Source organism: Ornithorhynchus anatinus, chromosome 11 (assembly GCF_004115215.2).
Source record: "Ornithorhynchus anatinus isolate Pmale09 chromosome 11, mOrnAna1.pri.v4, whole genome shotgun sequence".
Lineage (NCBI taxonomy): Eukaryota > Metazoa > Chordata > Mammalia > Monotremata > Ornithorhynchidae > Ornithorhynchus > Ornithorhynchus anatinus.
Genome location: NC_041738.1, coordinates 56,884,577 through 56,912,503, shown reverse-complemented (window position 1 = coordinate 56,912,503; position 27,927 = coordinate 56,884,577). Strand labels below are relative to the sequence as shown.

The 27,927-nt window shown below is 46.3% G+C and overlaps 1 protein-coding gene across 2 annotated transcripts in view; it reads left to right on the top strand.

Annotated features, from left to right (window-relative positions):
* The window catches only part of BCO2 (beta-carotene oxygenase 2), a 40,653-nt gene that overhangs the window by 6,933 nt on the left and 5,793 nt on the right, over nucleotides 1-27,927 (top strand). For both annotated transcript variants that reach the window (XM_039913559.1, XM_029076160.2), the window contains exons 2-10: nucleotides 6,351-6,555; nucleotides 10,007-10,218; nucleotides 11,114-11,229; nucleotides 15,279-15,381; nucleotides 19,106-19,234; nucleotides 20,822-20,982; nucleotides 23,449-23,616; nucleotides 24,879-25,016; nucleotides 27,033-27,215. In XM_039913559.1, the coding sequence (XP_039769493.1) occupies nucleotides 6,351-6,555; nucleotides 10,007-10,218; nucleotides 11,114-11,229; nucleotides 15,279-15,381; nucleotides 19,106-19,234; nucleotides 20,822-20,982; nucleotides 23,449-23,616; nucleotides 24,879-25,016; nucleotides 27,033-27,215 (1,415 nt within the window). The remainder of the gene's footprint in view (nucleotides 1-6,350; nucleotides 6,556-10,006; nucleotides 10,219-11,113; nucleotides 11,230-15,278; nucleotides 15,382-19,105; nucleotides 19,235-20,821; nucleotides 20,983-23,448; nucleotides 23,617-24,878; nucleotides 25,017-27,032; nucleotides 27,216-27,927) is intronic.

Here is a 27,927-nt window from a genome sequence, read left to right as displayed (position 1 = left end):
GTATTTTAAAGTCTCTTTTCTCCTCTGGTCTATAAGGTCTTTGTGGGTAAAGGACGCGTCCACCACACCCTGTTATATTGCCCTCTCCCAAGCAGTTAGTATAGTACTCTGCACACAGCAAGCGCTCCATAAATACAATTGATTAATTGATTTTCCTGAAGAGGTGGGTAATATAAGTGACTGAAGGAAGGGAGGGATGTGGACCAGCCAAGAGAAGGGGTAAGGATGCCAGGTGGGAGGAAGGCCCAAACAGATGGCTCAGGAAGGAGAGAATGTTGTGTGGAGGATGTTGGGTAGGTTTACACAAACTATTTGGAGGGTATCAGATTGGGTGAGGGCAGAGCCCTGGGTAGAGGAGGGATAATCACGGGGTTGCCTTGGGCCCTCTGTTAGGAGCTTAACTGGCCTTGTTTATTCATTCATTCATTCATTCAATAGTATTTATTGAGCGCTTACTATGTGCAGAGCACTGTACTAAGCGCTTGGGATGAACAAGTCGGCAACAGATAGAGACAGTCCCTGCCGTTTGACGGGCTTACAGTCTAATCGGGGGAGACGGACAGACAAGAACAATGGCACTAAACAGCGTCAAGGGGAAGAACATCTCATAAAAACAATGGCAACTAAATAGAATCGAGGCGATGTACAATTCATTAACAAAATAAATAGGGTAACGAAAATATATACAGTTGAGCGGACGAGTACGGTGCTGTGGGGATGGGAAGGGAGAGGTGGAGGAGCAGAGGGAAAAGGGGAAAATGAGGCTTTAGCTGCGGAGACGTAAAGGGGGGATGGCAGAGGGAGTAGAGGGGGAAGAGGAGCTCAGTCTGGGAACGCCTCTTGGAGGAGGTGATTTTTAAGTAAGGTTTTGAAGAGGGAAAGAGAATCAGTTTGGTGGAGGTGAGGAGGGAGGGCGTTCCGGGACCGCGGGAGGACGTGACCCAGGGGTCGACGGCGGGATAGGCGAGACCGAGGGACGGCGAGGAGGTGGGCGGCAGAGGAGCGGAGCGTGCGGGGTGGGCGGTAGAAAGAGAGAAGGGAGGAGAGGTAGGAAGGGGCAAGGTGACGGAGAGCCTTGAAGCCTAGAGTGAGGAGTTTTTGTTTGGAGCGGAGGTCGATAGGCAACCACTGGAGTTGTTTAAGAAGGGGAGTGACATGCCCAGATCGTTTCTGCGGGAAGATGAGCCGGGCAGCGGAGTGAAGAATAGACCGGAGCGGGGCGAGAGAGGAGGAAGGGAGGTCAGAGAGAAGGCTGACACAGTAGTCTAGCCGGGATATAACGAGAGCCCGTAATAGTAAGGTAGCCGTTTGGGTGGAGAGGAAAGGGCGGATCTTGGCGATATTGTAGAGGTGAAACCGGCAGGTCTTGGTAACGGATAGGATGTGTGGGGTGAACGAGAGGGACGAGTCAAGGATGACACCGAGATTGCGGGCCTGCGGGACGGGAAGGATGGTCGTGCCATCCACGGTAATGGAGAAGTCTGGGAGCGGACCGGGCTTGGGAGGGAAGATGAGGAGCTCAGTCTTGCTCATGTTGAGTTTTAGGTGGCGGGCCGACATCCAGGTGGAGACGTCCCGGAGGCAGGAGGAGATGCGAGCCTGAAGGGAGGGGGAGAGGACAGGGGCGGAGATGTAGATCTGCGTGTCATCTGCGTAGAGATGGTAGTCAAAGCCGTGAGAGCGGATGAGTTCACCGAGGTTTACAAGGACCTTCCCCGCAAAACAGCCAGGTTTACCTCGAGCGTAAGGAATTTGGGCAGAGCCAGATACCCAAGCTGGATAAAGTCACGAAAAAGTCCTTTGCTCTTGGTGAGAAATTCAAGGCACGTATCGACAAGCACAGATTGTATAGATGAAGCAGATTTCTATCTCGCCACCAGCCTCTCGCCCATATCCTGCCCCTGGCCTGGATTGCCTTCCCTCCTCATATCACACAGATAATATCTTCCCACTGCTTCAAAGCCTTACTGAAGACACATCTCCAAGAGGCCTGCCTTGACTAAGCCCTCCTTTCCTCTTCTCCCACTCCCTTCTGCTGAGCCCTGACTTGCTCTCTTTATTTTTCCCCTCTTCCAGCCCCACAGCACTTATGTACATAGCTGTAATTTATTTTTGTATATTAATGTCTGTCTCCCCCTCTAGACAGTAAGCTCAATGTGGGCAGGGAATGTGTCTCCCAAGTACTTAGTACACTGCTCTACACACAGTAAGTGCTCAATAAATACGACAGACTTGATTGACTGATTTTAGTCCTTGGAACTACAGTGAAAAATTGCAGTTGAAACTCTTGTTTAGCAAAGAAGAAAGATTATTTTGCAGCATGGCCTAGTGGAAAAAACAAAGGCCTGGAAGTCAGAGGACCTGGGTCCTAATCCCAGTTCTGCCACTTTCCTGCCTGTGACCTTGGGCAAGTCACTAAACTTCTCTGTGCCTCAGTTACCTAATCTGTAAAATGGGGATGAAGGCTGTGAGCCCTATGAGGGACAACCTAATTACCTTGTATCTACACCAGTGCTTAGAACAGTGTTTGGCACATAGTGAGCATTTAACAAATACCAGCATTATTATTATTACCCGATCTCCCTCTTGTTTAGCCCGTGAGCCTCATGTGGGATCTGATTATCTTGTATCTGCCCCAGTGTTTAGTATAGCGCATGGAACATAGTAAGCACGGAACATAGTAAGTGCTTAACAAATATCATAGTCATTATTATTCTGCAGAATTTCAGAGGTGTGAAAAGACTTCACTTAGAGATCCTAAAGGATTTTTTTGGATTAAGCTGGTTTGGAAGGTTAGTAATTGTTATAGGTTAGGATTGGTTATCAGTCAATCAGTCATATTTATTGAGCACTTACTATGTGCACAGAACTGTACTAAACACTTGGGAGAATACAGTACAACAGAATTAGCAGACCTGCTCCCTGTCTATAACGAGTTTACAGTCTAGAGAAAGTTATATATATATTGGTTGTATATGGAGAAGGGAGATCTATTAGTAGTAATATTGTTTATTAAGCATCCACTGGGTGCAGTGTTCCAACCTAAGCATTTGGGGAAGTTACAAAACGGAGAAGTGACACGTTCCTGGTCTACAAGGAGCTCACACTCTAATGGAGGATGAAGGGAAGTCAATATTTAAAACCCTTTGATGGCACTGGGAATTGTAACCAGGGAATTTCCTAACTAGAAAATGAGACAGTTCTTCATGCCTATAGCTACAGCTTAATTGTTTTTTTCCTCATTTTTGAGTATATGTGATTACTAAGCCCAAAGAGAACATAATAAGAATCCTCACTCCTGGGCCAGACAATTGGTCTATCCATCCCATGATTCTGACTTTGATTTCCCCAACCTTGGAGAAACAGCATGGCCTAGTGGCTAGGGCCTGGGCCTGGCAGTCAGAAAGATCTGGGCTCTAATCCTGGCTCTGCCACTGTGTGACCTTGAGCAAGTCACTTCACTTCTCTATGTCTCGATTACCTCATTTGTAAAATGGGAATTAAGATCATGAGCCCCATGTGGGACAGGGACCATGTCCAAACCAATTTGTTTGTATCTACCCCATTGCTTAATATAGTGGCTGGCACATATTAAGTGCTTAGCAAATAAATTATTATTATTATTCTCAGTGTGGATTAAGACTGTGAGCCCCTTATGGGACAGGAATTGTGCCCAACCCAATTTGTTTGTATCCACCCCAGTGCTTATAGTGCCTGGCACGTAGTAAGCACTTAACAAATACCACAATTATATTCATTATTATCCCTCCCAAGCCTTTCCCTCTCCCTCCCCAGCTGCTCCCTCCCTAACTTTTTTCTCTCCCTCCCCACTTTTTCCTCCTCCCTCCCTGACTTCTCCCTTCCCAACTTCTCCCTCTTCTTTCCCAACTTCTCCTCCCTGCCTTTTTCCTCTTCCTTCCTGCCTTTTTCTTCTTCTTCCCCACCTTTTTCTTCTCCCTCCCTCCCTTTTTCCTCTCCATCCTCGACTTTTCCCTCTCCCTCCCCAATTTCTCTCTCTCACTTCTCAACTTTTCCCTGTTCACTCTTCTCTCCCCCTTCCCTACCTTTCCCTCTCCCTCCCCAGCCTTTCTCTTTATTCACCTGCTGTAGGCCTCTTACCGTGAATTTCTCCAAATCCCTCCTGAGCCTCTGGAAATTGAAATCATTAAAAAGCCGGAACCTATCATTACAGATAGTCACTGAACCTCAGGCCTGGCTGATTACCAGCGTAATTCCCATTAAAAAAAACACTCCAGAGGTGGTCATCAGGATTATGCAATGATGAGTTTCACTTTTATACCTGAGCAAACTGGTGGAATTTATAATTAAATTGAGAATCAATGAACACTTAGACAAACCCAATTTGGAAGAAGGAAAATGGTTTCTGTAAGGGAAAATCCCATCTCACTGCCCTGCTGGAATACTTTGAAGGGATCAGTAAACATCCAACTCTTAGTACAGTACCTGGCAACATAGTAAGCACTTAACAAATACAGTTATTATTATTATGAGGATTAGATGGGAGCAAGGGAACACAGTATTGTTTAGATTATTTTTAAAAAACCTCCATCAAAAGGAAGTGTTCTGTTATGAAGAAACAATTGGCTAAAGGATAGGAATAAAGAAAAGCAAATCACTTTTCTGAGTGGAGATCTTTAAACACTGGAGCCCCACTTGAGATTAGGAATCACTCCTATTAACTCTGTTGTACTTTCCAAAGTACTTAACGTTTTGCAAAGGGTAGGTGCTAAATCAATATTATGGACTGATAATGCTAAAATCAGTTGATTTAGTATTTTCATAAATGATCTGGAACAGACTGTGGCAGTTAAAATCTCCCAAATTGAGGAGGTTACCAAGCTCTTTCTCGGGATGAAATGTTGGACAGAAAAGTGTACTCTCCCAAGTGTTTAATACAGTGCTCTGCACACAGTAAACTCTTAAAAAATATAATTGAATGAATGGATTCTGAGCTAACAGTCATGACTCAGGAAGTTTGGTTTTTTTAAAATTGTATTTGTTCAGCACTTACTATGTGCCAGGCACTGTACTGAACCCTGGGGTATTTACAAGTTAATAGGGTTGAACACAGTCCATGTCCCACATGGGATTCACAGTATTAATCTCCATTTTGTACATGATGTAACTGAGGCCAAGAGAAGTGAAGTGACTTGTCCAAGGTTACACAGCAGACACGGGACAGAACCTGGATTGGAACCCAGGTCCTTCGGATTCTTGGAGTCATTGCAGTTACTGTCAACTGTTCCTTTCAGGGCTGGCTTCAGATATCCAACTGCCCTCTTTTCCTCTTCTCCCACTTTCTTATGCTCTTCCTTGACTTGCTCCCTTTATTCATCCTCCCTCCCAGCCCCACAGCACTTATGTACATACCGTAATTTATTTATAGTAAGGTCTGTCTCCCCCCCTAGAATGTCAGCTCGTTGTGGACAGGGAACGTGTCTGCTAAACTGTTATATTCTATTGTTATACTGGGAATCAGCATGCATAGTGTCTAGAGCATGGACCTGGGAGTCACAAAGTCATGGGTTCTAATTCTGGCTCTGCCTCTTGTCTAGGGTTAGTCACTTTACTTCTGTCTGAATCAGTTACCTCATCTGTAAAATGGGGATTGAGTCTGTGAGCCCCATTTGGGATAGGGAATCTGTCCAACCCGATTTGCTTATACTCACCTCAGCCCTTAGTACAGTGATCTGCACAGAAATTGACTGACTGAAGCAGGCAGCAATTTGCAACACTTCCCTTCCGTCTGATGTCATTACACAGGGCGCATACACAGCACACGCTGGGAAGCACTGTGGCCTAGTGGAAAAAGCACAGGACAAGGAGTCTGGAAATCTGGGGTCAAATCCCAGCTCCAACACTTTCCTGCTGTGTGCCCTTGGGCAAATCACTTAATTTCTTCATGCCTCATTTTACTCATGGGTAAATGGGGGTTCATCCTTTCCCTTAGACTGGGAATTTTTTGTGGGAGAGGGCTTGTGTCTGATCTAATTGCACTGCACTTAACACAGTGCTTAGCATATAAACTGTCATGGGAGTTTTGGTTAAGCGCTTAACATACCACAATTGTAACAATAATAATATTGGGAAGCATATAGTAAGCACTTAACAAATACCATTATTATTATTGTTAATAATAATAACTGCTGTTCATCAGATCCCCCAGTACCAGGACCAGGGAGCGCTCACAGATGCTTGCACACACTTCTTCATTCCACCAGGAAGTCCTGAGGGCAGACTTTTCCGGACCACCTTCAGAGGGCTGGGCTGATGGAGCAAGTGTCCATTGGCCTCTGAAGACGTCACTCACGATTCATTCCTCTCCACAGTTTTGAAGAACTGTCTACCAGAGACTCCGCGGAACCCGGTGGCTCCCAGTCTGTGGCGAGGCCTGCAGTGTATAGCCCCACTAATGGCCACAGTGGAGGAGACCCCCGAGCCCATCCCCACCAGGATCAAAGGCCACATTCCCGAGTGGCTCAGTGGCCGTTTGGTTCGGACCGGTCCTGGGAAATTCGAGTTTGGGAAGGAAAAGTAAGCCTTGGGTTTCTGGAATAAATCTGGTTTTTATAATGAGGGTGTGTCTGAAGGATCTAATAACTTGCCCTGGCTTTTCCCATAAATACCCTGCCTCCCCCTCTTCTCTTGGCTGAAGCACTGTCAGGTCATATAGAATAAATGGACATCATGAATACAGAGCCTTTTTTTTTGCTTCTAACTCCATCCTGCCTCTGGTCTGGTACTCTCTCCCCCTTCATATCTGACAGTCCACCACTCTCCTTACCTTCAAAACCTTATTAAAATCACATCTCCTCCAAGTGGCCTTCCCCAGCTAAACCCTCACTTCCCGTATTCCCTCTCCCTTCTGCGTCTTCCATGTAGTTGGAACTGTACCCTTTAAGCCCTTGATATTCACCCCACCCCCAGCTCCACATCCTTTATAGACATAATCACAATTTATTTTAATGGCTGTCCCCCCCTCTAGACTGTAAGCTCCTTGTGGGCAAGGAATGTCTACCAACCCTCTTACATTGTACACCCCCCCAAGCATTTAATTCAGTACTCTGCACACCGAAAGAGGTGCTCAATAAATTTGATTGATCAATTGATAACTTTTCACAAGTGTCTAGGCAGCTAAGCATTTAATATTTGAGCTCCAGGAACTGTCCAATTTGATTATCTTGTATCTACCCTGGTGCTTGGCACATAGTAAGGGCTTTAAAATTATTATTATTTTTATTATTAGTCCAGGTACCTGGGTTCAGGAAAAAATAGGTTCAGATTACAAAGTTTTATTTAAAGCCGAGCTTTAATCTCTTGTTTCAAAGCTCAGCAAAGACTCCTTGAGTTGAGTTAATTTCCACAGTCTTCGCCCACTGAAGTTTTAGGCTATAATCATCGATTTTTGCCACTAAACTTTCTCCTGGGTAGTCTAGTGAAAAAGGCACAGGCCTGGCTGGGAATCGGAGAACCTGTGTTCTAGTCCAGATCTGCAGTTCACCCACCGTGTAATCTTGGATACATCACCAAACTTCCATAAGCCTCGGTCTCCTTATATGTAAAATGTCGATAAAAATACTTGCCTCTCTCTTCCTCACAGGGATGAAATGAAACTGACATTGAGAAAACACTTTGGAAAAATTGAAAAAAACTATGCAGATTCAGGGAAATATAAATCCTCTAAACAATGTTTGTTTGATAAAGCATCAAAAACTCCAGTTACTTTCTATGAACTCTAAAACCCAGTCAGAGTCAAATGGGAGCTTCAACTTCAGTCCTATTGTTTAGTGTTCCCTGAATTCAGCTACATACCAGGACTCAATCAGTGAATTAGTAGTATTTTATTGAGCACCTATTCTGTGCACAGCCCTGTACTGAGCACTTGGGAGGGTACTGTAGAACTAGTCAACACAATATCAGTTAATCATTCGTATTTATGGAGCGCTTACTGAAGTCAGAGCACTATACTAAGCACTTGGAAGAGAATAATATAACAGAGTTGGAAGACATGTTCCCTTCCCACAACGAACTTACAGCCTAGATAGGGAGACAGGGAGCTAGACTGTGAGCTCATTTTGGGCAGGGTATGGGTCTGTTGTTATAGTGTACTCTCCCAAGTGCTTAGTACAGTGCTTTGCACACAGTAAGTCCTCAATAAATATGATTAAATAAATGTGATTGAACGATTGACTGAATGACAGATATTAATATAAATAAATGATGTGTATGTACCTCAATGCTATGGGGCCAAGGGAGTGGTGAATAAAGGAAGCAAATCCAAATGTAAGGGTAATGCAGAAGGGAGTGGGAGAAGAGGAAAAGGAGAAGGAAAAGGAGAAGAGGTGCCTTCAATAAGGTGGGGAGAGTGATCATCTGTCAGATATGAGGAGGGAGGGCGTTCCAAGCCAGAAGCAGGACTTGGGCAAGAGGCCAGTGGTGAGATAGATGAGATCGAGGTACAGGGAGTAGTTGGCATTAGAAGAACGAAGTGCGGGCTGGGTTGTGGTAAGAGAGCAGTGAGGTGAGGCATGAGGGGGCAAGGTGATTAAATGCTTTAAAGCTGATGGTAGGAAGTTTCTGTTTGATGGGGAGGTGGATGGGCAACCCCTAGAGTTTCTTAAGAAGTGGGGAAATGTGGCCTTTAACGTTTTTGTAGAAAAGTGATTTACACAGCAAAGTGAAGTATGGACTGAAGTGGGGAGTGACAGGAGATTGGGAGGTCAGCAAGAAGGCTGATGCAGCAATCAAGAAGGGAAAGGATAAATGCTCAGATATACATGGTAGCAGTTTGGATGGAGAGGAAAGGGTGGATTTTAGCGATGCCGTGAACGTTGAACCGAAAGGATTTAGTGACAGATTGAATATGTGGCTTATATCTTCCTTCAAGCAGTTTACCTTTTTCAGAGTCAGTACTGTCAATCAGTCAGTCGTATTTATTGAGCTCTTCCTGTGTACAGACCACTGTACTGAGCGCTTAGAAGAGTATACTGTAACAATAAACAAGACACATTCCCTGCCCCACAGTGAGTTTACAGCCTAGATGATGAGACAGACACTAATAGCAATAAATAAATGACATCAGTGCTGTGGGGCTGGGATGGGGGGGGGGGGGATGAATAAAGTGAGCAAGTCAGGGCAACACCTTGGGCTTCCTCTGTCCCTTCAAAGGATTAGGAGAATCAGAAGACTCAATAGGCATATTTGCCCACAGTTCATGTGGGAGGGGATGAGAAGAGGGAGTCTGTTAAGGGGAGACAGAGGAATGCGACCTGAGAGAAGGGGGTGCAGGTTGGGCATCTTTTCAGCCCCATTCAGAAACTCTCAAGTCTTGTCATGATGGCCAAAGACAATGATTTCACCCCCACAGTTAGAAATCCATGGGGGGGCAGGTGCTCCCAGGCCTCCAAAAAGCTGGTGCCTGCTGGTGGGGCTGGCGGTTTTCTCCCAGAATCTCCCTCTTCCCTCACACTAGACATCTCTGGGGGCTGGGTGATTGGGCTGTACCTTTGTCCATGTCCCCGGGCCTGACTATTGATCTCATCTATTTTGCCTCTGGCCTCTTGCCCATGTCCTGCCTCTGGCCTGGAATGCCCTCCCTCCTCAAATCCAGTAGACAATGACTCTCCCGCTTTCAAAGCATTATTGAAGGCACATCTCCTTCAAGAGGCTTTCCCCAACTAAGCCTTCCTTTCCTCTTCTCCCTCTCCTTTCTGCATCACCCTGACTTGCTCCTTTCATTCATCCCCCCTCCAAGCCCCACAGCACTTATGTCCATATCTGTAATTTATTTATTTCTATTAATGTCTCCCTCTCCCTCTAGACTCTGAGTTCACAGAGGGGATGGAACATGTCTGTTATATTGTTATATTTCCTTTCCCAAGTGCTTAGGACGGTGCTCTGCACAGAGTAAGTGCTGAGTAAGTATGATCGACTGACTGACTGATTTCTTGGCCATCGATAATTGTGTCCCTGCTCTTGATCAAAGGTACAATCACTGGTTTGACGGAATGGCCCTGCTCCACCAGTTCAAGATGGAAAATGGCAATGTGACCTACAAGAGCAAGTTTCTACAGAGTGACACTTACTTGGCCAACAGCTCCCACGATCGCATCATGGTCTCCGAATTTGGAACCCTGGCCCTCCCGGACCCATGCAAGAGTCTTTTTGAGCGATTCGTGTCCAAGTTTGAGACCCCTAGTAAAGGGCTTTTCTTCTTCCCTGATCATCAGAATGCATTTGAGTAGTTTGGGGGTTGGATACAGTTGACTAGGGGAAAGAGCCCAGGGCTGGGAATCAGGAGACCTGGGTTCTAATCTGGGTGCTGCTATGGTCATACTCAGGCTAGTCACTTCACCTCCTTGGCCCTCAGCTTCCGCATCTGTAAAATAGGAGTTAAAATTCCTACTCTCTCCACCCCTTAGATCTTGAGCCTTAGGTGAGACTGGCACAGTCTGATCCATTACCATGTATCTACCCCAGGGCTTAACAGTGCTTTGGCATTGACTGTAAGCTCATCTCTAGATTGTAAGATTGCTGTCTTTAGACCCTAAGCTCATTGTTGGCAGGGGAATGTGTCTGTTTATTGTTACAGTGTACTCTCCTAAGCGCTTAGTACAATGCTTTTGCAAACAGTAAATGCTCAATAAATACTAAAGAATAAATGAAGCAGCAGGGCTTAGTAAACCTCGGAGGACCTGGGTTCTAATGCCAGCTCGGCCACATGCTTGCTGTGTGACCTTGGGCAAGTCACTTCTCTTTGCCTCAGTTACCTCAACTGTAAATGGAGACTCAATCCCCGTTCTCCCTCTTAATTCTAAGTCCCACGTGAGACAGGAACTGTATCTGATCTAATTAATTTGCACCTACCCAGAGCTTATAGCAATGCTTGACACTTAGTAAGTGCTTAACAAATGCCATAATTAGTTAATAACTACCTTTATTATTGTTGGAGACAGTCCACATATTGGGGTGCTTTGCCAGGGAACGTGTTTTGGCAAAACTGTTTTTTTTTAAAAGGCTCAAGCAGTCAAAACCTGTTGTAATGGGACTCAGAATTTGGCCCAGAATTAAATACCTGTGGGTTCGATTTCAGAGATAACTGACAACACCAGCGTCAACTACGTTCAGTACCAAGGGGACTATTACATCAGCACTGAGACCAACTTCATCAACAAAGTGGATCTAGAAACCCTGGAAAGGACCAAAAAGGTAAAGGGGGTGTGGGCAGTCAGCAGGTAAGCAGTGTGGCTTAGTAGATAGAGCATAGGCCTGGGAGTCAGAAGGAGCTGGGTTCTAATGCCACCTCCGCTGCATGTCTGTTGTGTGATCTTGGGCAAGTCACTTCACTTCCCTGAACTTCAGTTACCTCATCTGTAAAATAGGGATTAAGCAGTGTTGCTCAGTGAAAAGAGCACAGGCTTGGGAGTCAGAAGTCATGGGTTCGAATCCTGACTCCACCACTTGTCAACTGTGTGACTGTGGGCAAGTCACTTCACTCCTCTGTGCCTCACTTAGCTCAATTGTAAAATGGGGATTAAGACTGTAAGCCTCATGTGGGACAACCTGATTATCCTGTATCTACCCCAGTGCTTAGAACAGTGCTCTGCACATAGTAAGCACTTAACAAATACCAACATCATTATTATTATTACTGGGAGCCCCATGTGGGGCAGGGACTGTGTCCCACCTCATTAGCTTATTTCTATCCCAGTGTTTAGAACAGTGCTTGGCACAGAGTAAGTACTATTATTATTATTATTTTTTGCTGAGATGTTCACTGGACATTTGATATTCACCCCCAACCCCACAGGACTTGTGTACATATCTTTAAATTATTCATGATAAATTATTTATTCCTATTAATGTCCGCCTCCCCCTCTAGACTGTAAGCTCATTATGGGCAGGGAATGTGTCTGCTAATTTTTTGTATTGTACTCTCCCAAGCGCTTAAAACAGTGCTCTGAACATAGGAAGTGTTCAATAAATACCATTAATTGATTGATTGATTATCCTTCCCTCTGAATGGCTTTGTAGGGACACCACATAGGGGAGAAACAGGGAGCAGTCAATTAATCAATGGTATTTACTGAGCACTCATACTAAGTACTTGGGAGAGTTTCCTACCTGCAATGAGCTTCCAGTCTAGAGGATGAACCTCTGTGAGCCAAACTCAGGAATCTTTGTGTCCAGTTGACCGTGAGGCACCCCTGCTGCACCCCAGGAATGCTGCCCTCTGGTCACCGGACTTGTTCCTGACCATTGCCTCCACCAGGGTTAATCCCTGCGGGCGAGGGAGGGGGAGGCAGGGAGGGTGGGCTATGTATGAATAGTGTGAGTTCCACATATTTCCCCATCCACGTCTACATCAAACAGAATCTCCTACTATTGGCTTTAAAGCGCTCTGTCGCCTTGCTCCCTCGTACTTCACCTCGCTACTCTCCTACTACAACCCATCCCGCGCACTTAGCTCCTCAAATGCCAACCTACTCACTGTGCCTCGCCCATGTCTGCACACAGGAAGTGCTCAAATACAATTGATCGCGGGCAGGGACCGTGTCTACTAACTCTGTTATATTCTCCCGAGGGTTAAATACAGTGTTCTGCACACAGTAAGCGCTCAGTTGGCACTTAGGACAGTGCTCAGTGCTTAGAAAGTCCTTGGCACATAGTAAGTGCTTAACAAATACCATTATTATTGTTATTGTTATTAATAATAATATTAAATAGGATTGATAGATTGATAGCGCCCCCCTCCCCGTGGCTCAATGGAAAGAGCACGGGCTTTGGAGTCAGGGCTCATGAGTTCGAATCCCAGCTCTGCCACTTGTCGGCTGTGTGACTGTGGGCAAGTCACTTAACTTCTCTGTGCCTCAGTTCCCTCATCTGTAAAATGGGGATGAAGACTGTGAGCCCCACGTGGGACAACCTGATTCCCCTATGTCTACCCCAGCGCTTAGAACAGTGCTCGGCACATAGTAAGCGCTTAACAAATACCAACATTATTATTATTATTATTATTTCCTGATCTACTGCTTCCAGGATCCTCCTGCAGTCAGAGGGCCTCAAGTCTGAGTTGGGAGGGGAGACTGAGCTGAGGTGACTCTCCCCTCCACCCACAGAGGTTCCTATTTCCCCCAGTCCAAGGCAGTGGGGAATCTTGCAAATCCCTCACCACTTGGAACCAATCAATCATATCTACTGAGCACTTTTCATTCAATAGTATTTATTGAGCGCTTACTATGTGCAGAGCACTGTACTAAGCGCTTGGAATGAACAAGTCGGCAACAGATAGAGACAGTCCCTGCCCTTTGACGGGCTTACGGTCTAATCGGGAGCACTTACTGTGTGCAGAGCACTGTACTAAATGCTTGGGAGAGTACACTATAACAATATAACAGACACATTCCCTGCCTACAGTGAACTTACACTCTAGAGGGGGAGACAGACATTAAGATAATTAAATAATTTACAGATATGAGTGCTGTGGAGCTGGGAGGGGGCATGAGTAAAGGCAGCAACTCAGGGTGATGCCAAAGGGAGTAAAAAGAAAAGAAAAAGAGGGTTTAGTCAGGGAAAGATTCTTGGAGGACATGGACCTTCAATAAGGCTTTGAACTGGGGGAGAGTCATTGTCAGTCAGACATGAAGAGGGAGGGCATGCCAGGCCAGAGGCAGGACATTGGCGAGAGGCTAGCAGTGAGATAGACGAGACAGGTACAGTGAGTAGGTTGGCATTAGAGGAGCAAGTGTGCTCAGGCTGGTTATAGTAGAAAAGTAGCGAGGTGAGGTAGAAGGGGGCGAGCTGATTGAATACTTTAAAATCAATCTCCGGAATGAGTTCAGAGATGATAAAGGACCCAGGATCCAGAGTGTCGGGAGTCAGGAACCCTAAGTCTCCATTTTAAGACTAATAATGTTCAAAATGATAGTATTTGTTTAGCACTTTCTATGTGCCAAGCGGTGTTCTAAGCTCTGGAATAGATAAAAGATAAATCAGTCCCTGCTACCTGGGGCTCACTGGCTAAGGAGGAGGGTGGCAGGTATTTAATCCCCATTTTATAAACAAGGAAATTAAAGACCGAGAAATTAAGTGACTGGCTGCAGGTCACATATCAGGCAAATGGTTGGGTGGGGATTAGAGTCAAATTCCCACGTCTGTAAAATGGTGATTAAGACTGTGAGCCTTGTGTGAGACAGAGACTGTGTCCAACCTGATTATCTTGAATCTATCCCAGTGCTTAGTACAGTGCCTGGCACATAGTAAACGCTTAACAAACACCATAAAAAAATCAGTGGTCTTTAATTGAGTGCTTATTGTGGGCAGAGCACTGTACTGATGATGGTATTCATTAAGTGCTTACTATGTGTCAAACACTGTTTTAAGCGCTGAGTTAGGTACAAATTAAACAGGTTGGACACAGACCCTGTCCCCCGTGAGGCTCAGAGTCTTAATCCCCATTTTACAGTGAGGTAACTGAGGCACTGAGAAGGAAAGTGATTCACCCCAGGTCACAAAGCAGAAACATGGCTCTTTGTGTCTCTAATCCACCAGCTTTAGAACACAGATCGCCTGACTGCTCACCTCTTTAGAGCCCACTCAGGCAAGCCTGTTTGCCTTTTCTTGCCTGAGGTTGGGGCTCTTAATATTTTCTCACCCTTGGGATGTTTCACTGTAGATTAAGCCCATGCACCTACCCTTTGCATGCCCCTGCCTGCCGTGAGCCTTTTGCAAAGAATGTGGGACTCTTTACAGGTGTTTCCCAGGAGGAGCTATTTTCACTACAGAGGATGGGGAGGGTTTTAAAATGCTCAGTGGTTTCCCCATCTGACACTTGGAATCCTACTAGACCCTCGGCTCCCCAAGGGCAGAGATCAATCAGTTTATTGAGCACCTACCTTGTGCAGAACTCTGTAATAATAATAATAATAATAATCGTGATATTTGTTAAGCATTTACTATGTGGGTGAGTACAAGTAAATCAGATTGGACACAGTCCCTCTCCTGCCTGGGGCTCACAGTCTTAATCCCCATTTTACATCTGAGGGAATTAAGGCTCAGAGAAGTGAAGTGACTTGCCCAAAGTCAAACAGCAGATACGTGGTGGAATTGAGATTGGAACCCAGGTCTTCCTGATTCCCAGGCCCATGCTCTAACCACTAAGCCACGCTCCTCCTCTGCCTTTGGGAGAGTACAAGATATAAAGGTTGATAATATGATCGCTGCCCACCAGGAGCTCACCCAAGGCTTTGAATTTGCAGGTGGATTGGAGCAAGGTCATAGCCGTGAACGGTGCCACCGCCCACCCTCATTATGACCCCGATGGGACAGCGTACAACATGGGCAACTCCTACGGGGCACACGGTGAGCCGGGACCCTGATCTCTGAAACGCGGGTGGCTAGTCTACTTAGGGCGGGAGGCTGTGGCTGGGGTGTTTGAAGGTGTGCGGCAGAGACACCAGCCAGCTGGTGATGTCTTCAGCACTGCCTTTGCCCAGTAGGCCAAGGGCCACCGGACTCCTTGCCCATCTTTGTCGTCTGCCCATACCCCCTCCCCCCTGCTCCTGCCCCTCGGATGCCCCTCCAGCCCTCACAGTCTGCTGAGTGACCTTTTATAAATCACTCCTCTTCTCTGTGCCTCAGTTCCCTCATCTGTAAAATGGGGATTAAGACTGTGAGCCCCATGTGGGACAGAGACTGTGTCAACCTGATTACCTTGTATCTACCCCAGCACTTAATAGTAATAATAATGTTGGTATTTGTTAAGCGCTTACTATGTGCTGAGCACTGTTCTAAGCGCTGGGGTAGACACAGGGGAATCAGGATGTCCCATGTGAGGCTCACAGTCTTAATCCCCATTTTACAGATGAGGTAACTGAGGCACAGAGAAGTTAAGTGATTTGCCCACAGTCACACAGCTGACAAGTGGCAGAGCTGGGATTTGAACTCGTGACCTCTGACTCCAAAGCCCATGCTCTTTCCACTGAGCCACGCTGCTTCTCAGCACAAGCACTTTAATACCACGATTATTATTATTATTGTTATTTAGCTGGGCACACTGGACCTTGAGCAGGGAACTTTGAATTTGGTAACACAGGGCAAGACCCAGGGCTGGGATGGGACAGGAGGCTGTGTCTCTGTGCAAGGAGGGAAAAGTCCCCAGGGCATCTTGCTAGTTTGAATACTCCTTGAGGGCAGGAAACAGGTCCACTAATTCCACTGTACTTCTCTCAAGTGCTCAGTAGGTCCTCAATAAATACGGTTGATTGACTGAACAACAGAGCACGGAGAATGATGGGGTAGAAAGGTAATATTCGAGTGCAGTGAATCGCCTGCAGAAGCCCCACAGCTCAGTCCCCGGGCAGCCTAGAGCGAAGACTTCTCTTTAAGTAATCGATTAATCGGTGCTATTTATTGAGCCCCTACGGTAAGCAGTGGGGTAAGCCCCCGGGAGAGTACAGTGCAAGAGGATTGGTGGATATGATCACATCTCCAAGAGTCCTCTCCCGACTAAGCCCCTTTTCCCCCAGTCCCTCTCTCTTTGGCATTGCCTATGCACTTGGATCTGTCTGCTTTCAGCACCTGATTTTCACCCCACCCTCAGTCACACACCACTTGTGTTCATACCCAGTGCTTAGAACAGTGCTTGGCACATAGTAAGCGCTTAACAAATACCATCATTATTATATCCCTAAATTATTTTAATCTTGTCTCCCTCTATTGACTGAAAGCTCCTTGAGGGCAGGGAACATGTCTACCAACTCTAAAAATGTTGGTAATGTTGGTATTTGTAGTAAACGCTTCACAGATACCACAATCATTGTTATAATTATTATCTATCGGCCTGGTAGCATTTGTGCTGCCTCTCTAGGGGTTATTTTAAGTCTCCTTTTCTAAGTCAGTGAGACCCACCACCCTCATCCCACAGAAGGGTCCCAGGGGCTCAAATGCCATCTGAATGGTTTCTTCACTTCTTGAGGAAACTCAGAAACCTGAGCCCTGCTTCTGGGATTAGCATCTTCTCCCTGCTCACAGTCTATAAACTGCTTAAATCCCCACAAATCAGCAAGGAGCTGGGGGCTTCCTGCTTTTTTTTTATGGTATTTGTTTAGCGCTTATTATGTGCCAGGAACTGTTCTAACCACCTGGGTGGATACAAGCTAATTATTCATTCAATAGTATTTACTGAGCACTTACTATGTGCAGAGCACTGTACTAAGCGCTTGGAATGTACAAATCGGTAACAGATAGAGACAGTCCCTGCCCTTTGATGGGTTTACAGTCTAATCGGGGGAGACAGACAGACAAGAACAATGGCAATAAATAGAATCAAGATTCTATTAATTAGGTTGGACACAGTCCCTGTCCCACATGGGGCTGATAGTCTTAATTCCCATTTTACAATTGAGAGAACTAAGGCCCAGAGAAGTGAAGCAACTTGCTCAAGGTCACCCAGTAGGACAAGTGGCAGAGCTGGGTTTAGAACCCAGGTCTCTCTGTCTCCCAGGCCCAGGCCCTAGCCATTAGGCCAGGCTGCTTTCCTTGGTTAATCTCCCCCTCTTCAAAGCCTTATTGAAGACACATCTCCTCCAAGAAGCCTTTCCTGACTAAACCCTCTTTTCCTTTTCTTCCGCTCCCTTCTGCATTGCCCTGACTTGCTCCATTTATTCATGCGCCCTCCTAGCCCCACAGTACTTACGTCCATATCTGTCATGTATTTATTTCTGTTAATGTCTGTCTCCCCCTCTAGACTGTAAGCTCTTTGTGTCTGTTATAATGTGTCTGTTATATAGTTGTATTGTACTCTTCAAAGGGCTTAGTTACAATGCTCTGCACACAGTAAATTCTCAGTAAATACGATTGACTGACTGCTCTGCCCACAGTAAGTGCTCAATAAATACGGTTGACTGCTCTGTACACGGTAAGTGCTCAATAAATACGATTGACTGACTGAATGAATGTACACAGTAAGCTCTCAATAAATACAATTAACTGACTGACTGTTTACTTCCTCAAAGGGTCTTTCTGCTCCTGTTATGGCAGGGTTCTCTGATGCCAATTGGGCTAAATGGGCAGGGGAGCATCATTAGAGAGCGAAGAGCTGGCACTGGCAAGTTAGTCTAATAACCTGTAATAATAATAATGATAATATCTGTTAAGTGCTTCCCATGTGCCAGGCACTGCTCGAAGTGCTGGGATAGATACAAGGTAATCGTGTTGCGCACAGTCCCTGTCCCACATGGGGCTCACTCCATTTTACAGATGAGGGAACTGAGGCACAAAGAAGTAAAGTGACTTGCCTAAGGTCACACAGCAGACAAGTGGTGGAGTCTATCCATGCTGTATTTGGTCTAATGGCAAGAGCAGGGGCTTGGTTCAGATGGGTTCAGATCCCGGCTCCGCACTTTGCTCTGTGACCTTGAGCAAGTCATTGCACTTCTCTATGTCTCCCTTACTTCATCTGTAAAATGGGGATTAAGACTGTGAGCCCCACATGGGACAACCTGATAACCTTGTATCTACCCCAGTGCTTAGAACAGTGCTTGGCACATTGTAAGCGCTTAACAAATGCCATAATTATTACTATGCCATGCTGCTTCTCATGGAGCCGGGCTGATCTTCCCACTTTAAAATGTGAGAACAGAGCCCACAACCCCCACCTTCCCCACCTGCCAAACTTTCCCAGAGCACAGATGTCCCACCCAGCTGCCCTGCGAGAATTTACCTGCCACTTATCTGCCCCGGAACGGGCATCAAAACAGGCTGATCAGAGATGGCAGCTTGGTAGCATGGCCTAGTGGATATAGCCCGGGCCTGAGAGTCAGAAGGACCTGGGTTTTAATTCCAGCTCTGCCCCTTGTGATCTGTGTGGGCTTGGGCAAGTCACTTCACTTCTCTGGGGCTCAGTAACCTCAGATGTAAAATAGAGTCTACGATTGCAAGCCCTGTGTGGCACAGGGACTGTCCCCAACCCAATTTGCTCATATCCACCCCAGCGCTTAGAACAGTGCCTGGAACATAGTAAGCGCTTAACAAATACCGCAGTTATTATTATGATTATTATTTGCACCCTATTCTCATTCCCCAGGCTCCTGTTACAACATTATTCAGATTCCCCCGCAGAGAGAGGACGGCCTCGGGGAGCTAGCTGGAGCCCGGGTGATCTGTTCCATCTCTCCTGCCGAAAAGATGAAACCGTCTTATTACCACAGCTTTGGTAAGTCCCCAAACCAGCCAAGACCAGGCCCATATTCCTAAATATCTGTAATTTATTTATTTATATTCATGCCTGTCTCCCCCTCTAGACTTTAGGCTCATTATGGGCAGGAAATGTGTATTTATTGTTATATTGTTCTATTTTACTCTCATTCGTTTAATCATATTTATTAAGTGCTTACTATGTGCTAAGCACTGTACTAAGCGCTTGGGAAAATGCAATGCAACAATAAAGAGCGTCAATCCCTCGACGAGCTCACAGCCTAGACGCTGGGGAGACAGACATCAGTACAAATAAGCAGACATCCATATAAATAAATAAAATTACAGCTATATACATAAGTGCTGTGGGGCTGGAGGAGAGGGGACAGCAAAGGGAGCAAGTCAGGGTGATGCAGAAGGGAGTGGGTGATAAGAAAAAGTGGAGCTTAGTCTGGGAAGGCTTTTTGGAGGAGATGGGCCTTACTGAAGCGGGGAGAGTGATTGTCAGATTTGAGGAGGGAGGGCGTTCCAGGCCAGAGGTAGGATGTGGGCCAGGGGTTGGCTGCAAGACAGGCGAGGTCGAGGCACAGTGAGAAGGTTAGCACCAGAGGAGCAAAATGTGCAGGCTGGGTTGTAGAAGGAGAGAAGCGAGGTGAGGTAGGAGGAGGCAAGGTGATAGAGACCTTTAAAGCCAACAATGAGGAGTTTTTGTTTGATACGGAGGTGGCTAAGCAACCACTGGAGATTTTTGAGGAGGATAGTGACATGCCCTGAACATTTCTGTAGAAAGATGATTCGGGCAACAGAATGAAGTATGGACTGGAGTGGGGAGGTTGGGAGGTCAGCAAGGAGCCTGATGCAGTAATCTAGGTGGGATAGGATGAGTGATAGTATTAATGTGTTGGCAGTTTGGATGGAGAGGAAAGGGCAGATTTTAGCGATGTTGTGAAGGTGAGACTGACAGGATTTGGTGACGGATTGAATATGTGAATCTAATGAGAGAGAGGAGTCAAGGATAACTCCAAGGATACGGGCTTGGGAGACAGGAAGGATGGTGGTGCCGTCTACAGTGACGGAAAAGTCCAGGAGAGGACAGGGTTTGGGTGGGAAGATAAGGAGCTCTGTTTTGGACATGTTAAGTTTGAGGTTATGGGAGGACATCCAAGTGGAGATGTCCTGAAGGCAGGAGGAGATGCGGGCCTGGAGACAGGGAGAGAGATCAGGGGTGGAGATGTGGATTTGGGAACCGTCTGCATAGACGTGGTAGTTGGAGCAAATGAGTTCTCCAAGGGAATGAACGTAGATGGAGAATAGAAGGGGACTGAGAACTGAACCTTGAGGGACCCTCACAGTTAGGGTGGAAGGCAGAGGAGGAGCCCACGAAGGAGACTGAGAATGAATGGCCAGAGAGAAAACAGGGGAACCCGGAGACGACAGATTAGTGAAAACAGGTTGGATAAAGTTTTCAGGAGAAGGGGGTGTTTATGTCTGTTTATTGTTCTATTGTACTCTCCCAAGTACTTATTACAGTGCTTTGCACCCAGTAGGCGCTCAGTAAATATCATTGAATGAATGAATGAATGAATCATTTGCTTGAACCTTACAGGAATGACCAAGAACTACATCATTTTCATCGAACAACCAATAAAGATGGACTTGTGGAAAATTGTCACTTCCAAACTGCGGGGGAAAGCCTTTATGGACGGGATCAGCTGGCAGCCTCAGTACGATACCCGCTTTCATGTGGTGAATAAGCACACAGGGCAGGTAATAATAATTAATAATAATAATTGAGGTATTTGTTAAGTGCTTACTTTGTATTCAAACACTTTTCTAAGCTCTGGGGAAGATATAGGATAACCAGTTTGGACAGTGTATCTTCAGCATTCTGTGGAGGGACAGTGGAATCACTGGAACAATTATGTCCCGGCTACTTTCTCCCTGACTGACCTTACAACTTTTAATTTTTTTAATGGTATTTGTTAAGCGCTTACTGCATGTCAAACACTGTTCAAAGCACTGAGGTAGGTACAAGTGAATTACGTTGGACACAGTCCCTGTCCTGCATGGGATTCAAGTCTAAGTAGGAGGGAGAACAGGAGAACTAAGTAGCAACATAGCCTACAAGATAGAGGATGGGCTTGGGAGTCAGCAGGACCTGGGTTCTAATCCCAGTTACGCCACATGTCTGCTGCGTGACCTTGGGCAGGTGACTTCATTTCTCTGTGCCTCAGTTACCTCATCTTTAAAATGGGGATTAAAATTGTGAGCCCTCTGTGGGATAGGGACTGTGTCCAACCTGATTAGCTTGTATCTTCCCCATCGCTTAGTACAGTGCCCAACACAAGGTAAGTGCTCATCAACAATAACAATAATATAATAATTAATAGCCTAGTGGCAAGAGCACGGGCTTGGGAGTCAGAAGTAGTGGGTTCTAATACTGGTTCCACTTTTCAGCTGTGTGACCTTGGGGAAGTCACTTAACTTCTCTGTGTCTCCGTTACCTCGTCTGTAAAATAGGGATTGAGACTGTGAGCCCCATGTGGGACAATCTGATTACCTTGTATTTACCCCAGTGTTTAGAACAGTGCTTGGCACATAATAAGTGCTTAACAAATACCATTATTATTATTAATAATAATAACAAATACTATATTAAAAAACAAAGGCACTGAGGCACACAGAAATTAAGTGACTTGCCTGAAGTCACACAGCAAGCATTTGGCACAGCTGGGATTGAAACCTAGACCATCTGAGACTTCTGGGCCCATGCTCTTTCCACTAGGCCATCTTGCTTCTTATTAGGAACCAACAAGTCAATGAATGGTTTTTATCGAGTGCTTACTACGTTCAGAACACTGCACAAGGTACTTGGGAAAATACAGTACAACAGCATTGGTAGTTGTGATCTCTGCCCACAAGGGACTTCCTGTTCTACAGGAAGGTGGCTGAGTTGTCTTCCCTCCCTCTAGATCCATCTCACACAGCTCCTTTTGCTGGCAATAGAGCGTTTTAACCTCTGCCCTTTAGTTAGAGGGACAGAGAAGGTCGACTTTCCACACCAGATCTCTCTCAGGCCCCCCGCTTCTGCCACCCTTGAGGTGTTCCCGCTGCCCTTTCTCCATAAAACAGAACCAAGAGATTGTGGGGTCAAGAGGTTGCCTGAGAAGTGGTTATCTAGTCCATTCCCCTGCTGTCGGGCCTAACCATCTGGCCATTTTCTCAGGCTAGCTCCTCGTCAATGGGCAGAGGAGCTGCTGCCCCTTTGTTGCTCTACCCAGTCAATCCACCACCAGTGCCATTTATTGAGAACTTACTATGTGCAGAGCTCTGTACTAAGCACTGGGGAGTGTATAAGAGGGTTGGTAGCCATAATCCCTGCTCTGGAGAAGTTTATAAGCTAGTGAACATTTCCTAGATGAAGTTGCTTGTGACTTCTCTGATTTGCTAGACTCTGAAGTTTAATAATAGTAATAATAATAATGTTGGTATTTGTTAAGCCCTTACTATGTGCAGAGCACTGTTCTAAGCGCTGGGGTAGAAACAGGGTAATCAGGTTGTCCCACGTGAGGCTCACAGTCTTCATCCCCATTTTACAGATGGGGTAACTGAGGCCCAGATAAGTGAAGTGACTTGCCCACAGTCACGCAGCTGACAAGTGGCGGGGCTGGGATTCGAACCCATGACCTCTGACTCCCAAGCCTGGGCTCTTTCCACTGAGCTACACTGCTTGGGCGGCCCTTCCCTCCCTCTCTCCCTCCTTCCTCGCCCCCCTTCCTCTCTCTCTTCCTCTCTCTCCCTCTCACCACTTGTCTGCTGCGTGACCTTGGACAAGTCACTTCACTTCTCTGGGCCTCAGTGACCTCATCTGTAAAATGGGGATTAAGACTGTGAGCCCCATGTAGGACAGGGATTCTTTCTGACCCAATGGATTATGTTGTATCTACCCCAGTGCTTAATATAGTGCCTGTCATATAGTAAGTGCTTAACGAATACCTTTATTATTATTATTATTATTATTATTATTATTCTTGAGGGTAGGATGAATACGAAATGCCCAGGAGTCACAGATCCAAGGTCCTAGATCACACAGAAGGGAAAGGGAACCAAGAAAAAAGGGCTTATTTGGGGAAGGCCTCTTGAAGGAGAATTAATGAAGGAAAACCTAAAGCTTCAGTTTTCTATTTTAAAATGGTACGAATCTTTGTATTCCCTCTTTGGTCTGCCCTGCAGATTCTTCCGGGAAAATTCTTCAGCAAACCTTTTGTTACCTTTCATCAAATCAATGCCTTTGAAGACCAAGGCTGCGTGGTCATTGATCTGTGCTGTCAGGATGACGGGGAAACCCTGGGGATTTATCAGCTCCAGAATCTGCGGAAATCCGGGCAGGGGCTTGATGAGGTAAGGAATGATTAATAATAATAATGATAATGTGTCGCTAAAGTGCTCACAACGTGCTGAGCACCGTGATCAATGCTGGGGAAGATATAACAAATCAGATCAGACACAGTTCTTGATAGGGCTTATCGCTTAAAGGAGAGAATAGGTATTTTATTCTCATTTTGCAGATGAGGAAACTGAGGCCCAGAGGTGCTAGGTGACTTGACCAAAGTCACCCAGCAGGCAAGTGATGGAGCCGGGATTAGAACCCAGGTCTTCTGACTCCCAGGCCGGTGCTCTGTCCATGAGGTCACGGTGCTTATCTGCTTCGGACCTGCTGGTGGGATCTTAATCTGGTAGCACCAATCTGCTGCCTCTGCTAAGTTTGTTTCCAACTGCTCTTCCTTTCCTGGACTGAAAGTTCTGGGAGTATTATTATTAGTATTACTATTATTATTAATATTAGTATCGGAATTATTATTATTAGTTGTAGTATAGTACTACTAATAAATAATAATTGTAGTATTTAAGTACTTTGTGTCAAGCACTGTACTAAATTCTGGGATAGATATAAGATAATCACATCCCACTTGGGGCTCACAGTCTAAATAGGAGGGAGAACAGGTATCGAAACCCTATTTTGCAGATGAGGGAACCGAGGCACAGAGAAATTAAGTGACTTGCCTGAGGTGACATAGCAGACAAATGGTGGAACCAGGATTAGAACACAGGTCCTCTGACTCCCAGGCCCATTGCCGTTTCCAGTAGGCTATGCTGCTTCTCAGGTTGTCAGTGAGATTCAGAAACAGTCACTTGCCATCACCCAAAGCTGGTGACTCTCTCAAACTGCCAAGGGTCATCAAGATCATTATCATCATCAGTGGTAGTTATTGAGAGTTTACTGTGTGCACAGCACTGTACTAAGCCCCTGGGAGAGTATAGTAAAACAAAGTTGGGAGATACGTTCCCTCCCCACGATGAGATTCCAAACTAGATGGGCGGTCAGACATTAATATAAATGACTATTTTATAATAGATGATTTAAAGGTATGTACATAAGAACCTGGTTTGTAATCCTGGCTCTGCCCCTCATCTGCTATGTGACCTTGGGCAAATCACTTCACTTCTCTGGGCCTCAGTTCCCTCATCACAAAAAGGGGATTAAGGCGGTGAGCCCCATGTGGGACAGGGACTGTGTCCAACTCAATTACCTTACGTCTGCTCCACCGCTTAAGTACAGTGCCTGGTAAATAGTAAGCAGTATCTCCTTGACTCCTGAACAGGTGTACAACTCAGCAGCTCGGACCTTCCCCCGGCGGTTCGTCCTGCCCCTGGATGCCTTTTTGGATGCTCCCACGGGGGAGAACCTGAGCCCTCTGACCTACTCGACAGCCAAGGCCATGAGAGGGGAGGACGGGAAGGTACCATCCCCGAGCCTGGAGGGCGGGAGCCGACCTTCATTCGTTCGGCCTCACCTTTGACCCTGGGGTTTCGTGCCCCGTCACTGGCTCAGACCGAGCTGGGTTGGGATTGGGGGATGGTGAGGGGGGCACTTCTGGGAACTGAAAGCATTTCCTCGTGCATTTATCCCAGAAGCCGTGAGCTTACTGACACTCCCTTGTCCTTCCCTCCCCTGCCACGGTTTCCCGGCCCAGAGGCCTTGTGTGGGTGTGGGACTATTGCCAGAGTGGCATAGCAGATAGACCAAGGGCCCGGGAGTCAGAAGGCCCTGGATTCCAATCCCGGCTCTGCCATTTGTCTGTGGTGTGGCCTTGGGCAAGTCACTTCACTTCTCTGGGCCTCATTTACCTCATCTGTAAAGTGGAGATTAAGACTGTGAACCCCAGGTGGAACAGGGACTGTGTCCAACCCAATTTGCTTGTATCCACCCCAGTGCTTAGTACAGTGCCTGGCACAAAGCACAGTTATTATTATTATTATTACACTCTAAACTCACTGTGGGCAGAGAATATGTCTGTTCTATTGTCCTCTCCCAAATGCTAGTACAGTGCTGCGCACGCAGTAAGCACTCTATAAATACGATTGACTGACTGAATGACAAATACCATAAAAACAAACGAATAAATGGTTGGTTGGTGGAGTGGAAATGAAGGCGGTGGGTGTGTGTGACCCTTCCCAGGAGTTCAGATAGGAACAGGAGGAGGGAGATGGGTTGCTAGCTCCAAAGGGACCGTTGGGATCGAGAGAGAACATTTTCAGTATGGGGGAGATAGAAGCATGTTTGAAGGCAGAGGAAAAGGAGCCGACAGAGAGCGAGAAAATGAAAATAGCAGTGAGGTGAGTGGGGGGTCCCTGTCTCAGGGTCGCACCTGGAGAGCTTCCAGTCCTTTACCAGTCTCGTCTATGGAAGGGAGGGTCAAGCAGAGGCATACCCATTCCATTCCTAGCTTGGCCAGTGGCTAGAAAATGGCAGGCATCTGCTACAAGTCAAAACTCACCTATGCTGGGCAGTGGCGGCACAGGAGGGAATCGAGGGCAGAGACTCAAGTTTACTGAGCAGAAGGAGGAAATGGTAAACCACTTCCAGATTTTTACCAAGAAAACTCTATGGATCTACTACCAGAACCATTGCAGATGGAGAGGGGGGCGTACTGGGAGAGATGTGTCCATGGCGTCACTATGGGTCGGAGACAGCTTGACAGCATAAGGCAAGAGTGGGGGAGAATGGAAGCAAGTGATTTGAAGTGGTCAGAGGAGGTAGGGTAGTACTAGAATAGTGCTTGGCACATAGTAAGCGCTTAACAAATGCCGTCATTATTAATAGTATTTACGAAGCACTTGTTGTACTCTCTTAAGCACTTAGTACAATGCTTTGTAACAGTAAGCACTCAGTAAATACAATTGAATGAATGAATGAATTTACTGGGTACAGAGCACTGTACTAAGTGCTGGGAAAGAGTGTACAAGTGGGAATTAGACATGGACACTGTCCTTCCAGGGGCTCACAATCAAAGGGAAAGGTAGACGGGGATGGGTAATGTGGAGACTGCAGTGGGCAGGGATGTCATCTATCAACTCTCTTGTATTGTACTTTCCCAAGTGCTTAATACAGTGCTCTGCACACAGTCAGTGCTCAATAAATAACAATCGTATTTATCAAGTGCTTCCTGTGTGCAGATTACTGTATTAAGTGCTTGGGAGAGTACAGTGTAACAATAAACATTCACTTTCCCTGCCCACAACGAGCTTACAGTCGATGGGGGAGATGGACGTTAATATAAATGAATAAATAATAAGAACTAATACCACCGATGGACTGATTGCCGTACAAATGAAAAGAACAAGTGCAGTCAAGAAACCTAACCCATGTTCTCCTGCTGACAATTCCCTCTCCCGAGTCCCTTCAGGGTAGACCCTCAGGGCCAGGGGCTGGGTCCCTCCCGCTCCCACGGGCGGGCTTTCTGTGCTTCTTCTAGATCTGGTGCTGTCCTGAAAACCTTCACCATGAGGACCTGGAGGAAGAGGGGGGCCTGGAATTCCCCCAGATCAACTATTCCCGCTGCAATAGCCAGCGGTACCGCTTCTTCTACGGCTGTGGCTTTCGGCACCTTGTCGGAGACTCCCTGATCAAGGTTGATGTGGAGACCAAGAAACTGAAGGTGACAATTCAGGGGGATTTTCACCCCCCATCCAACGACTCCCACAGTCTCCTGTCCCAGGATAATGAGGGTATTTGTTCACTCGTGCATTCATTCAGTCATATTTATTGAGTGCTTACTGCATGCAGAGCACTGTACTAAGCTCTTGGGAAAGGACAATATAACAATAAACCCACATTCCCTGCCCATAGTGAGCTTACAGTCTCTGTGGAGGAGACAGACATCAATACAAATAAATAAATTACAGATCTGTACATAAATGCTGTGGGGCTGGGTGGGGAGGATGAATGAAAGGAGCAAGTCAGGATGATGCCGAAGGGAGTGGGAGAAGAAGAAAGAGGGAGCTTAGTCTGGAAAGGCCTCTTGGAGGAGATGGGCCTTGAATAAGGCTTTGAAGTGGGGAAGAGTCATTGCCTGTCAGATTTAAGGAGGGAGGGCGTTCCAGGCCAGAGGCAGGACGTGGGCTAGGGGTTGGTGGTGAGATAGGCATTGTACATTCCAAGTGCTTAGTACAGTGCTCTGCCCATAGTAAGTGCTCAATAAATACTATTGAATGAATAGGCAAGATGGAGGCACAGTGAGAAGGTTAGCACCAGAGGAGCCAAGTATGCAGGCTGGGTTGTAGAAGGAGAGTAGTGAGCACTTACCATGTGCCAGGCACTATACTAAGTGTTGGGGCGGATACAAGCAAATCACGTTGGACACAGTCCCT